This window comes from Mycena indigotica (genome assembly GCF_014461135.1).
Source record: "Mycena indigotica strain 171206Taipei chromosome Unknown Mind.scaff0003, whole genome shotgun sequence".
Lineage (NCBI taxonomy): Eukaryota > Fungi > Basidiomycota > Agaricomycetes > Agaricales > Mycenaceae > Mycena > Mycena indigotica.
Genome location: NW_023503002.1, coordinates 2391957 through 2405352, shown reverse-complemented (window position 1 = coordinate 2405352; position 13396 = coordinate 2391957). Strand labels below are relative to the sequence as shown.

At 49.9% G+C, this 13396-nt stretch overlaps 2 protein-coding genes across 2 annotated transcripts; one reads left to right on the top strand and one right to left on the bottom strand.

Moving 5' to 3' along the window:
- Nucleotides 1-97: 97 nt before the first annotated feature.
- Nucleotides 98-8829, bottom strand: MIND_00347400 (TOG domain-containing protein; the record flags this gene model as incomplete). The annotated part of the gene is made up of 24 exons (XM_037360321.1): nt 8574-8829; nt 8246-8528; nt 7907-8195; nt 7754-7856; nt 6801-7707; nt 6489-6748; nt 6311-6438; nt 6078-6258; nt 5665-6023; nt 5494-5614; nt 5254-5448; nt 4988-5202; nt 4785-4938; nt 4583-4734; nt 3335-4531; nt 2641-3285; nt 2327-2588; nt 2205-2278; nt 2014-2156; nt 1728-1968; nt 1400-1674; nt 511-1352; nt 390-465; nt 98-338 (listed from the first exon to the last, which is right to left on the bottom strand). Exons 1-24 carry the CDS (start codon nt 8737-8739, stop codon nt 98-100), a joined length of 7509 nt encoding a protein of 2502 aa, XP_037223206.1. The 5' UTR covers nt 8740-8829.
- A 304-nt stretch (nt 8830-9133) lies between these two features.
- On the top strand, nt 9134-13235 carry MIND_00347300 (Importin N-terminal domain-containing protein; the record flags this gene model as incomplete). Its single annotated transcript, XM_037360320.1, has 16 exons — nt 9134-9139; nt 9193-9264; nt 9311-9403; nt 9455-9588; nt 9643-9912; nt 9961-10012; nt 10060-10176; nt 10229-10356; nt 10407-10518; nt 10564-10881; nt 10932-11475; nt 11522-11895; nt 11945-12030; nt 12192-12265; nt 12312-12538; nt 12594-13235. 16 exons carry the CDS (start codon nt 9134-9136, stop codon nt 13233-13235), a joined length of 3249 nt encoding a protein of 1082 aa, XP_037223205.1.
- Between the last annotated feature and the right edge of the window lie 161 nt (nt 13236-13396).

Below are 13396 nucleotides of genomic sequence, written 5' to 3'. Positions count from 1 at the left end.
ACGTGAAGGCCAAACAAACACAAGCAAAAGAACGCTCCAAGCCTCATAAGGAAATTTTCGACATTCTTCCGCAATCTACTTATAAGGGTGCGACACGTCATAGTACGCCCTGCTCCTCCAACGTCCTCAAAACATCCCGAGCCTCTCGCGCAGGCCGGGTGATGAACGGCTTATCACTTCCAAGACTCTCTTTAATCTTCTGCATGACCGCGGGCATCAGTGACAGCTTTTGGAACAGATTTAACTCTGGCGTCTCTGCGTCTTGATCTGGAGTCACGACCGCTAGAATTGTTTGCGAAGCAATGATGGAAGGGGGTGTTCCACCAACGAGATGTGCTCTGGTTCGCTTGTGAGCACCAGAAGAGAGTTGATGCATAAAGATTACATACTCTACGAGTGGCCGAAGAAGATTGGGGAAGACGGAAAGCGACTTGATTAGATCACCAATAGCACGGGTATACGTTTCTATCGACGTTAGCTGGTTTCGGTCATGGTGGCAAAGCTTCTCACCATCATGAGTCTCTCGAAATGCTTCATTGGCAAGCTCAACGCAAGAATCTCTCGCTTTTTCTCCTATATGTTGTGATGCATTTCTGACCACGTGACTCAAGGCTAGGATCAAACTGCTGCCCAGAGTATCGTCATTGGACCCAATGCCTGTGATCAACTCTGTGACGACAGGATCGACTCGTGGTTGATTGCGCATCAGGGCACCAAGAGCTTGCGCCGCTTTTGTCCGCACCACCACACTAGCAGGGTCGCTGGCGCTTTTGACGAAAGTCCGTTGTAATTGAGGGAAGAATGGCTTGACGAAGACAGGTATGCGCTCCAACATCGTGGTGAGAGCAACAAGGATCGCTGTCTTGACCGGTGGCGGATAAGTGGCTGCTTGGGTAGCGACTCGGATGAGCGGTCCGGTGAAAGGGACCACATAAGCCTTGATAGCATTCTCTTCTGTTCGTTCCACAAGGTCTCCGATGGCGTATGCCGCCTGTTCGCGTTGCTCGTTGCTTCCGGTGGTTAAGCCCGCGATGATAATGGGTACCGTTGGAGCGATACCCTTGGGCAGACCGAAACCTGGTACATGGTGACCAGGACCACCTGTTGATTCGATACTTCGTCGTAGGGGGACAACTAAAGGCTCTAACTCGTCCTTGGGTAGTGATTTGACGAATACATCAAGAGCTGTCCATGCCGCAGTATGGACTGGTACTTGCTGGTCTTCCAACAAAGAAACCAATTGTCGGATCCAGTCCACTCGATAGAGCGACGAATCTTCTGTCGACTCCTCACAGAAAATCGCGAAAAGGTCACAAGCGCTGACCCGCCGTCTCGGAGAATCGTGTTTCGCCCTGACAATCAGAATTACGAATTACTCCAGTAGTATTTCAAGACTTACCATCCCAGTAATAATAACATCAGGGTATTAAGACCTTCCGCATCAGAAACGGAGGCCAAGAGGGCTCGGACTGCTTCGTCGACCGCGCCTTGAAGCTCTTCATCTTGAGTATCTTCAAGAACCCTAACGAGTGCAGTCATAATCGTGGTCAATCGCCTGCTCAGTGCCGTGCCAGCCACGGTGACCAATGTGGCCAGTGCGCGAGCATTGAATGCTGTCATGGGCGTCGCGGTCAGTGTTGGAATGAGCACAGGGAATACTGTCGATGCCCGAACCTGTTGCAAAGTGAGGTCAATATAAACTTCACGGTGTGGAAAGAAACACGCACACTCATGACTTCCCGTAGAGCTTTTAGAGCGGTGCCCGAGCTCTTACCAGGCTGACGCAGAGCATCAAGAAGGGTTGGGATCGTTTGGTCGATAGCTTTAGGACCGATATGTTCTTGTAGAATATCAAATGCCCTCGCAGCTGCTGTCCTGACGTTCGATTCATCATCCACTAAGGCTCCCCGGACTATGGCGATTATGTCATCATCGTGGCCTTCACGTTGTGATTCCGTCGAGTTTTCCCTGAAAATCGTGAACCCTGCAATAATCCAAGATAGGAAGGCATACATAATCTCGCTCAGCATTAAGCAAACCCCTTCACGCGTCCTTGAGTCCTGAGATGTCGAATTGGTTCGGAGAATAGCAACCATCTCTGAGAGTACACGGTCTCCAAATTTGCGGCACAGTTCTCCGATGGTCCTCCCCGTTGTCTGTAATAATGTTTAGCTTGGCTATGGACCTCCGTGTAGTCATCTAACCTCCTGCTGCTCGAACTCATTGCTGGAAATGAGGAACAGGATCTGGCGAACGAGCTCAGGTAGAATTTCACGAACTGAAAACATATGTCAAACACGCGAAGTCAAAAATGCGTTGAACAGACCTGTCCGCGGTGTGTTATTGACGAGCGCTTTCCAAATCTGGATGGAAGTGGTTCGCACGACGCCGACACCATCTTGACGAACAAGGTAAAGAGAAGCAAGAATGCGGTCGCGTCGCTCCGTCCCAAGAACTTCAACAAGGGCGCGTTTAGAGGACTCCGAGACCACTACTTCCGCTGTCTCGTCTTCATCGAGGTCCGATGTTTTCCCCGAAATGCCCGATACCTTGAAAAGAAGCTCCCCTACGAGGGTGATCGACGATTGCTATTACACATTGTGAACATTGGTTTTTGAATAGTAGTTTGATTGAGCTTACCCGGATACGCCATGAAGAATCGAACATGCCATGTTCCAGTTCAGGCAGGAGGAGATCAATGGCTTTTGATGAATAATTTGTGACAACCATGCGCCCAGCGCGCATGGCTGCCTCGCGAACATACTCTTCCACGTCGGCCAGACCACTGAGAATAGGGGTGATGATTTTGGGAAGATGTGGTTGGAAGCGGGATCCAAATGTCGCGGGCAAGAAAACAAGTAGCGACATAAAGCCTTCACGGACAGTTGGCCTAGGTGATTGAGCATTTGCAAGAATATCAGGAAGTAATCCCTCGAGTCTCTCCATACCGAGACCAGAGAGTACTTCACTCAATCCTTGAGCGGCGCCTTGTCGATCGACACCCGATGTGTCCGTTTTCAATGTCCTCAAAAGGCCAGGAACCAGATCAGGGAAGTGAATTTCACCCAGCCGTTCCACAAGAGTACCGAGCGCTTTGGCCGCAGTCGCACGGGCTTCGGGAACAGGATCAACAAGGACCTGGTGAACCATTGGAAGTAGTTTTGAGAGATAAGGCACAAAGTCCTTCGGGTCCGTCAGTGACGCCAGATTTCCGACAATCTGGGCAGCCTTCTTTTTCGTATCGGCTCCTCGTTCGCGGAGACCTCGTTCAATGATCGGAACAACCTAGATCACGTGAGCGCGAAAAGATGTGTCCCAAATGTTCGTTACAAACCAAAGCGAGTGACGAATGGTCTATATAATGCATGAAGGACGTTTTAAGGAGTGAGGAGAGTGCATTAGGCGTTTTGCCTGGATCCACGAGTGCTTTGAGCAGAATAGGGACCAGTGATTGGATTTCAGGGTTGGTGATGACTTCACCAAATTGTTTCAAGCTTTTGTTCGCGGCCGCACGAACTTGAGCATGAGAATCGGTCAGGACACCGGTTAGCCGAGGAATGACAATGGGAAGAGAGAGAGATAGTTGTCGTGGCGAGCAGTACGCCATCATACCAAGGAGCTCAATTGAACCCTTCTTTGAACGCCACTGTTTTTCGTCGAGACCGGACAGAAGAGAAGGCAGGATGAGTTTCACGCCATATCCGGACATGTTTGCCATGATGATGCGAGCAGCGTCTTGAGTTGCTTCTCTAACATCGTTGGTGGAGTCTCCGAAGGAAGCCAACAACAATGGCAACACGTATGTGATGTAAGGCTCAAATGGCCGTCCGAGAGTTGTTGACAAGGTTTCAAAGGCGAACATGGTCCCTTGGCGTGACTCGTAGCGTTTTTTGTCTTCGGACGCCAGTCGGAGACGCCGTATGATGTCAAATTGCTTCATGCCTGCAATTCCAGTGCCCTTCAACACACCAGCCAGACCGTAAGCAGCACCACGTCGAGCAGCATATTTAGGAGCATCAAAGAGCTCAGTCATGAGCTTGTCGACAAGCGGGGCCAACTTGTCGCCCATGAGTTTGACCAAAGGCGACAAGCAGTCCGAAACCGCTATCTGGACCTGTTCTGAAGGGGTCTCAAGTGCTTCGATCAATCTGTCGACTATAGACGGGACTCGAAGGTCCGTAGCATCCAAATGACGAGCGAGCCGACCAAATAAGATTACTACAGCTTCTTTAATCTGGTCGCCAGTTTCGGTTGCTGGGCTCGGCTGGGCTAGATGAGCTTCAAACATCGAAATCAGGACTGAAAGGCAGCTTGCGCCATGCAGATCGATGATAACTGTACCAGCGGAAAGCATGCCTTGGCGGACCTCGGCAGCTCTGTCACCCAAAGCTTCGTCTTGGACTAAGAAGACGAAAAATGGTTCGACTTCTTCCTCCGAGAGTAGTGGTGCAAGTAACTCGAACACAGCGGATGATGCAGCTCGAGCCTGCCAAGGGTCCGAGCGATCCAATGTGGCTGCAATGACCATGCCCTCAATTCATTTCAGTCCTTTCATCATCCAAAAAATTAGAAGCTCACTCACAAATTCGTCAAACTCTGGCGCCAAAATTTTAGCCTTGCTACGATAGTAGTCTTCGAGAATAATAAGAGTGGTATGAAGGATTTGAGGCCATTGTTGTACCGCTTCAGCAATTGAAGGGGCTGCTGCACGACGAACATAGACATTATCATGACCTGGATGCAAGTATGAATGAATCGGGTAATTTGTCACATGACACACATACCCAACATAGCAAGAAGCTCTGGCAGGAAGGACTCTGGTATGTCAAGACCGTTGTCGTCCCAAATATGGCGCGCAAGTCGTGTATTTTGTTCGTCTTCATCATGACATGCGGCCCAGAGCTCTGGACTCCAATCCAAGTCGGTAAGATCGAAGGGCTGCAGAAGATATCAGTGTTAAATGATCCTATCGTTATTATATAACTACCTGAAGGGTCTGAAGACAGGCAGTTCGGACGTGTGCTTCTTGGGCTAATGTACCTTGCAACAAAATTTGAATCTCATCTCGGGAAGCATTCGCATGTGCTGCCTCTCCTAGTTCAACGAGGGCAGAACTAGCTTCCTTGGCAAGCTTTAGTTGTTGGCGCAAAGCAGCCAAGAGAGCTTCGATAGTCTGTTTACGAGGGAATGCGGCATCAGTGACTGCCAGAAACTATTGGCGTTCAGTAAATCAGGGCCAGAAAAGTAACTGACATTCTCCACAGTGGAACTTGACGATCTCGATCGTTAGAGCGAGTTGCTCGAGACTTTCGTCCTCGTCTTCATATTGTATCCCGCCCTGTTTAAGAATGGTGGCGAGAAGAGGGAATGCGTATGAAAAGGTCGCAGAATCGAATGCAACTTGTTCTGACAGGGAGCGAAAGCGCAATAGCACACGAATGACCAAATCTGTCCGAATCATGAGAAGACCGTCAGCAAGAAAACAATACATACTGTTTAGTGGTTCAGCTCGCATGTCTTCTGGAACGGAGTCAATATTAAGACTTCGAAGTGTGGCAATAGCAAGCCACAGTCGGAAAGTATCGAGTCGATCAGAGCAACATTTAGCCAGCTCCTAGAAGAGCTTGAGAGAGAGAAAAACTAGTGGAAGAGCAAGTCACGGACCAGGTAAGTTTCCAGTGCCACTTCACCAACTAACAATGAGCCCTGCCTTAGAGCACCGTCTAAAAGAAGTTGGGCTATTGTCGGTACGTAGACACGAAGATCTGGAGTGGAAGCAGCGACTATGCTTCGGATGAACGCCAGCCCGCGGATAAGATTGGTTTTGAGAGTATTGACACGTTGCCGAACGACACTTTCACGCGCTAGTTGTGCCTGCAGTTGGGCTTGCTGCTGCTTAGTCAATGCAGTTCCAGAAGCCTTCTTGCTATCGAGCGTTTTGCGGACTTCGGCTTCCCACCGCGCAATTTCAAAGTCCTTCCCTTTTTGTGGAGCTTTGGTTTCATTTTTTGCCGAAGCGAGAACTATCACAACAAACTTAACCTGTGGAGGTTGCGAAGAGGTAAAGGAATGCATACCGTCTATGAAGGCCGTGCCTTCTGGCATCCGCCACATGCCCAACTCTTCCTCAGTCAATGAGTTCAGAGTGTTGCAGTCAATGTCAGCTTGCAATTGTTGAACGATGCGAGGAAGTATTAGGTCTGGCGCAACAAAGACAATTGTGGTGAGAGCAGCATACGAGGCAGCAGGAAGACCGGTCTAGCATGTAACATCAGCGCAATAAGTTGGAAAGGAATTTTCAACGACGCACCTTCGGATCTTCGGCAGCGCCAGCGAGGATCAAATCTACGATTCGTTCTCCCTGCCGAACAACGACATCTCGCGGATCAATGCCGGCTCGTTGACAGATGTCAATCCATGTTTGGCGGCCAGGCGCGTCTGAAAGCAGCTTTGTTGTTGCGCAGAGCAGAGCGCATGACAAAACTTACTGATAAGGTGATGATGAGCAAATATGAGCACTTCTGCTACTGCTTGTTCGCTATGATCTATGCCAGTAGCCAGAAAGGCCGCGCAATGAGCTACTTTTCCGTTGGAAGCAGCGTTTTTCGATACATAGGCAGCTATTCCAGCAATAACGGTAGCCCCGGCGCCGGGATGAGCGCTGATAGTGTCGATAACCACCTTGCGAACCCTGGGATGTGGTCGAAGGGCGAAATGGAGAAGACTGCTGCCTAAACGCGATTGAGCGCTATGGTCCGCGCGTTAACAATAAGGCTGATCAAACTGGCAGACAAACATACGTCGGTGTTGTTGGCGAAATCTTCCATGCTCCCGCTAGTGCTCGGACACACCATATAGCATCTTGTGCAACAACGTCTGGGTCAATACCTTCTCTGGGCACACCAATTCGGGAGTAGACACGCTCGTTGAAAAGCCAAGTGGCCTTGTCACCGGTCGTTGTAGTACTGAGAGCCCGCACTGTCGCTAAACCAGCAATTTCTTTAGCCAGCTCCGTGCTAATATCAGCTAGACGCAACAAGCATGCTGCTGCAACGACTGCCTCTTGTAAGACGTCTTCCTTGGCCGTCAAACCTGTCCCAACTGCTGTAAGCGCTGTATCAAACACAGGCAACAAAGGACGAGTGAAGCCAGTATTGGGGAGATGATCATTCCATAACAAGGTGGCACCAATAGACCACCAAGTTGCTCGGAGGGTTGCATTCGATTTCGTCGCCATTCCTTTTGCTACGGAAGCCCCGATTTCTTGAACCCTTTGCGCTGAAGGCTTGGTGGCCAGAAGGATTCCGATCCATGTAGTCAGTAAATCGCCAAGAGATACGGCTGCATCAGGGGCAGATTCGCCTCCCAGCAGGGTGAGAAGACTGGAAACGTCTTCGTCGAGAGATGAATCGGCCGGAGTACCGAGACCAGCCAACATGCCATAAAGAGTTGCTCGATGTGTCCCGCTCGCAGTCTTACGCGAGCGAGGGAGTGAAATAATATCATCGTGGCTTTTCTGTAAAGCCGTGTTTACTTCTTGGGATTGATCTTCATTGGCGCGTAAATGAGCGATGGCAGATTTGAACAGTTGGACAACTTCAGAGACTGATGAGGGATTGCGAGCAAGTGGCAAAATGTGCCCAAATAATCGATGATAAGCTGACACTGGAATCGGATTCTTGTATGTGGTCAAGAATGCGCAAGCACCTGAGAAACGATAACGAACTTGGATTGCAGCTAAAATAACACCCACCACTTATACTCGATCTACTCAGCGCCTTTTCTAGAGACGGGAGGACGACCAAGTCAAAGTTGCTTGACTCCACGTAGGTTGCGATGAAGAGCTCAAGCGAGGACTAGAGATGATGAGAGTTTAACGCAGCAGAAGCAGAGTCTGAGGACCCACGAGAATGTGGCGAGGTACTGGAGTTCTGCATTCAATAACATCCTTGCAGTAAAGGTCAAGAACAGCAGCTTTAGTTTCAGCACTCAATCGCGCCTCCACAGGTTCAGGCGTGTGTTTTAGATGAATCACTACGTCAATCGTGGTTCCTAACAGTGGAATAGCGCGTAAACCGAGGAGGGTGCTTATGATATCGGGAAGTTGTTTTGATATCTCGAGCACAATCAGCAGAAATTGAATGAAAGTTGGGAGCTTACGCCTCGGAATGCCCTCCGAACGCGGGTAATTCCGCCTGTGCGAAGTGGTGGCTTTACGCGCGGTGACGAAAGTAGAGAATCATACAAGTCAGCTAGGACGCGCAAAAGCTCGTTTTTCTGAGGAGTGTCGACAACCAATGGTAGTAACGCGCAAGCCCAGGACAGAAGAGCGAATATATCGGTTGGGGCATTGGCGTGGGTGGATTGGGAGTTGAGCCAAATGACGACAGGTTCAGCCAATGTTGTATCCTGACGAATGAGGGCAGCTCCAACTTGTTCAACTGCAGCACGCGACTCGGAATCGGTGTAGCGCGGGTAAGTGCTGGTGAGAAGAGCAAATATATCCATTGTTTGGCGCGAACCAAGCTCTACGATTGTTCAGGCATTATGAATGGATGTCTTTCAGTTCAAACCTTGGTCGCATAGTGGGAGGATGTGGTCATGGATGAATTGTGTGCGTTCAGTGACCCTTCCATTGAGAAGGGTGTCATGAGCGACGCGCATCGCAAGGTCCCATTGTTCGAAAACTTCGTTTGAGGAGGGCCAGCTTGGCTTCGAGCCTATCTCCTCATTCGACATAGTTTCAGCAATCCAGTTTCGGATTGAATCGAAGGAGTGAGTGGTGGGAGCCGACTTGGCTTTGAGCCGCGCGAATGGCGAGGATTTGAGTGGCAGGGTCGGTGTCGAAGGGTAAGATGGTTTAGATACTAGTCGAAACGCAAGATGACTAGGTTTCGGTAGTCTCGAGACCAAGAGTGCCGTAGTATTATTAATTCTTATATTATTTTAAAGTGGTTCCGCCCCACGTCCAAACTATGCAGGACATGGACGCGTGTTTGACTCTCCTTGCGCATGCAGCCAGCTTGATCAACGCGTGAGAGCATCAACAAAATTTCCTAACAAACTTTTTTTCCATCCTTCTTCACCTGTACCATCACCATCCCCGCCTCTCTCCCTTTTCTTTCTCCCCCCGATGGATGTAGGACGCCCTGCATTTCCACTGTGTTCTCTTGATACTAATCGTTTCTATAGCCCACCTATGTCCAAGGTCTCCATGACCTCCTGCTTCAAGCAACATCGCCCGACACGCTTCAGGTTAAAGGCGTAAGATCTCCTCTCATCGCGCCTCTACTCTCTGATCGCTTTCTAGGCAACCGCAAAACTTAACCTCGAGTACTACAAAAATGCGACATGTATTCTCGGGTTAGCTCAGATCATCGCGACCTCAGCTGCCACAGACGGTGTAAGCCCAGATAACTTTTATCAGCTATTTGTCCTTCTGACAAACATTCAGGTTCGCCAACTGGCTGCCGTAGAGATGCGAAAACGCGTCGCACAGAATAGCGGATCTCTGTGGACTCAGCTTGCTCAGAACGATCGTGGGCAACTCAAGCAAAAACTTTTCGAAATAGTCCTCGCTGACCCTATGTATGTCCCATTTCCGTCCAATGCTTTCTATTATAACGCGTCGATCTCTTCCAGTAACCTCGTTCGTCATTCGGTGGCGCGTGTCATTGCTGCCGTCGCCAACATCGAGTTTCCCCTGGGTGCATGGCCTGAATTATTACCTTTCCTTCAAACGACCTGCACCTCTTCTCAATCCATTCACCGCGAAGTCGGAATATTCATCCTCTACACTGTGCTCGACAACATCGTGGAAGGCTTCAAGGAGCACCTTGATGGCTTGTTCACGCTTTTCACCGGCCTACTGAACGACCCTGAAAGCCTCGAGGTCCGCATAACGACTGTTCGGTACGTCAGCTCTCGGGTATGCTCATTCACATCTTGATTTGACTGTAGGGCTATGAGTGTCATTGCCGCCTACCTTGATGCGGAAGACAAGGCAGAAGTGGTATGCATACAAGAAAAGGTCATATCGATTCTTAAGACGTGAAACAGAAAGCTTTCCAAGCATCGCTTCCCCTCATCATGCAAGTCATTGGCCAGTGCGTCCAGAGCGGAAACGAACCTGGAGCGCGTCAACTGTTCGATGTACTTGAAACCTTGCTTATACTGGTCATATCTTTTCTCTCTCTGCGCAGTACCGCGAAGGGCTAACGACGCGCAGGAAGTTCCTGTTCTTGGCAAGCATATTCCTGAACTGGCCGAATTCTTGCTGCAACTCGGTGGCAACCGAACATTCGATCCCGAGCTTCGTGTCTTGTCGCTAAATGCGCTGAACTGGACCATCGTCTAGTAGGGTCGACAATACGTTTGCTGATTTTGAGACTAATATCTTACGATAGCAAGAAATCCAAGATTCAGTCTAACAATCTTGCTGGGCCTATCCTCCATGGTCTCATGCCAATCACCGCCGAGGAAGAGCCTGAGGATGTGGACGACGATGCTCCTTCACGGGTGAGTCTTGTGTGCCATAGTCTATAGAGCCTCACAGTCCGCTAGTCTGCTCTTCGCATCATTGATGGTTTGGCGACTGGGCTTCCCCCTTCGCAGGTTTTCCCTCCTCTGCGGAATCTGATCACAGAGTACTTCTCTTCATCAGATGCTAACAATCGTCGTGGAGCTATGCTGGCTTTGGGAATCTGTGTTGAAGGTTGCAGCGAGTACATGACGCCCCTGTTGGGTGCCATCTGGCCTGTTATCGAGGCCGGAATCCAAGACAGTGATGCCGGTGTCAGAAAAGCCTCTTGCGTTGCTGTTTGTTGTCTGTGTGAATGGCTTTCCGACGAATGCGTTGCGCGACATGAAGTTCTTGTCCCAGTAAGTCCAAGCTTCGAACTTGTCGTTGGTTTTGTCTAACTCATTTGTAGGGCATCATGAACCTTGTCAATGACCCGGCCACCCAGCGTGCAGCTTGCACAGCGTTGGATGCCTTGCTCGAAATCCTCCATGACCACATCGGTCTTTACCTTACCGGGATTATGGAGCACCTTACTGGGCTGCTTGTCACCGCTCCCGTCTCTGTCAAATCGGTGGTCATAGGAGCTATGGGGAGCGCTGCTCATGCCGCGAAAGAAGCATTCTTGCCATATTTCCAGCCTATCATGGAACGTCTTCAGCCCTTCCTTTCGCTGACCAATGAAGGCGAGGAGGTCGAGCTGCGTGGTATCACCGTTGATGCGATTGGGACATTCGCGGAGGCAGTGGGCAAAGATGTTTTCCGGCCCTTCTTCCCGGAAATGATGAAACAAGCCTTCCAAGGTCTTGAGATAGGCAGTCCGCGTCTGCGCGAATGTAGTTTCCTCTTCTTCGGTGTCATGGCCAAAGTCTTCGAGGACGAGTTTGCTGTTTACCTGCAGGAAGTTGTTCCCGCGCTCCTTAAAAGCTGTGCACAGGTCGAACAAGGCGAAGAGTGTCAGTCCCTTCTTATTTTTACTCCTTATCCTGAACAAATTGCCAGTCTCCGTTCTCGAAGCAACAAACGCATTCGGTACTGGAAGTGATCCCCAAAATGCCATCACAATTGTTGACGAAAAGGTCGACGTCAATGGTAACAACATGGTGGAGATCGAGGACATCGATGTGGAGAAAATGATGGACGCAAACAGCGCCATCGCGGTCGAGAAAGAAATCGCAGCCGACACAATTGGCACCCTGTTTGCTGCCACCAAGTCCCAGTTCCTGCCTTTCGTCGAACAATGCACTATGCAACTGATCGACCTACTCTCACACTACTATGAAGGCATTCGAAAAAGTGCGACCGACTCGCTGCTGGAGATTATACGCACTTTCTACGAGCTTAGCGGGGCTCCTGAATGGCAAGCCGGTCTCAATGTGCGCAACTTCTTTAGATTCATAAGCGTAACTTTGATCAGGCAAGCAGTATGCACCGCTCCCAAGTACCGTCAAGGACCTGAATGAGCATGCTCTCAAAGCGCTCTTGGAGATGTACGAGACGGAGGACAACAAGTGAGTGTTTACGACCAAATCTACTATCATCCCTCCCCCTTCCAAGATGAAATAACTACTCAGCTCACTTCGACGCTGCGGCGCATGAGACTATTTATTATTTTTCTGACTTGTTTCTGATCCATTTATTCTCATACTGGTCGTCCTGACTTTTCTGACAGATCTGTCGTGACCACACTGTGCAACAGTCTCGCTGAAACCATCACAAAAATTGGGCCTGCGTTCGTTGATGGCCGTGCGTGATCCGGCCTATTTTCAGATGATGTCGCTGATCGGTTTAGATTTGGACGAAATCTCCAAGATGGCCATTGAAATCCTTGACCAAAAGGCCGAATGCCAGCAAGATCCTGACCAGGATGAGGATGAAGAGGCTCCCGAGGATCAAGCAGAGTACGAGACTGTTTTGATCGCATCTGCTGGTGATGTTGTCTCCGCCATCGCCAATGCACTTGGTGCCGACTTCGCACCGGCCTTCAGCACCTTTTACCCGCTCATTGCCAAATACTATGTTCGTCGTCGTCTCATGGTATACGACATCTTGAAACTGACATGTCGTCCTTTAGAAAAAAAGTCGCTCTCTCAATGAGCGGTCGTCGACGATCGGATGCCTTGCTGAGATTATCTCTGGAATGAAAGGCGCCATTACTCCCTCAACTGAGCCACTTCTCGAACTCTGCTTCAAGGCCCTTGGTGACCCTGAAGCTGATGTTCTGAGTAATGCTGCCTTCGCAGTTGGCTTGCTTGTGGAGAACTCAGAGATGGACTTGACTCCCCAATACCTCCCTCTCCTCGGAGCTCTTCGACCACTGTTCAATGTCACGGCCGACTCCCCGTCCAACGCGCTCAACGCCAAAGACAACGCTGCTGGGGCTGTTTCTCGTATGATTGTAAGAAACGTGTCAGCAGTGCCCCTCGACCAAGTGCTGCCTGTGCTCGTTGGAGGTTTACCACTTCGCAATGACCCACTCGAGAACCGACCGGTATTCCGCGCCTTGTTCTACCTTTTCCGAACCAACGGCGCTGCTTTGCACCCATTCATCTCCAACCTCTTGCCCGTCTTTGCTCACGTGCTCGACCCCAGTGCGCCAGATCAAGTTGGCGACGAGATTCGAGCAGAGCTTATCCAGTTAATTGGCGCGCTGAATGCGGAAGACCCCGGCGCCGTTCAGGCTGCGGGTCTGGGAGTGTTTGTGCCAGGAGCTTGAAGACATGTATGTGTTCGACGTCGACATCTATTCGCGGGATATTTTTCATGACCATAGAGACTCCACTAGTTACTGTTAATGTCATCTGCTTTCGGAAAGGATCCGGTTGAAAGCATTTTTTTATTTTACAAAAAATCGTACAAATTCTAATGTCGTTCTAC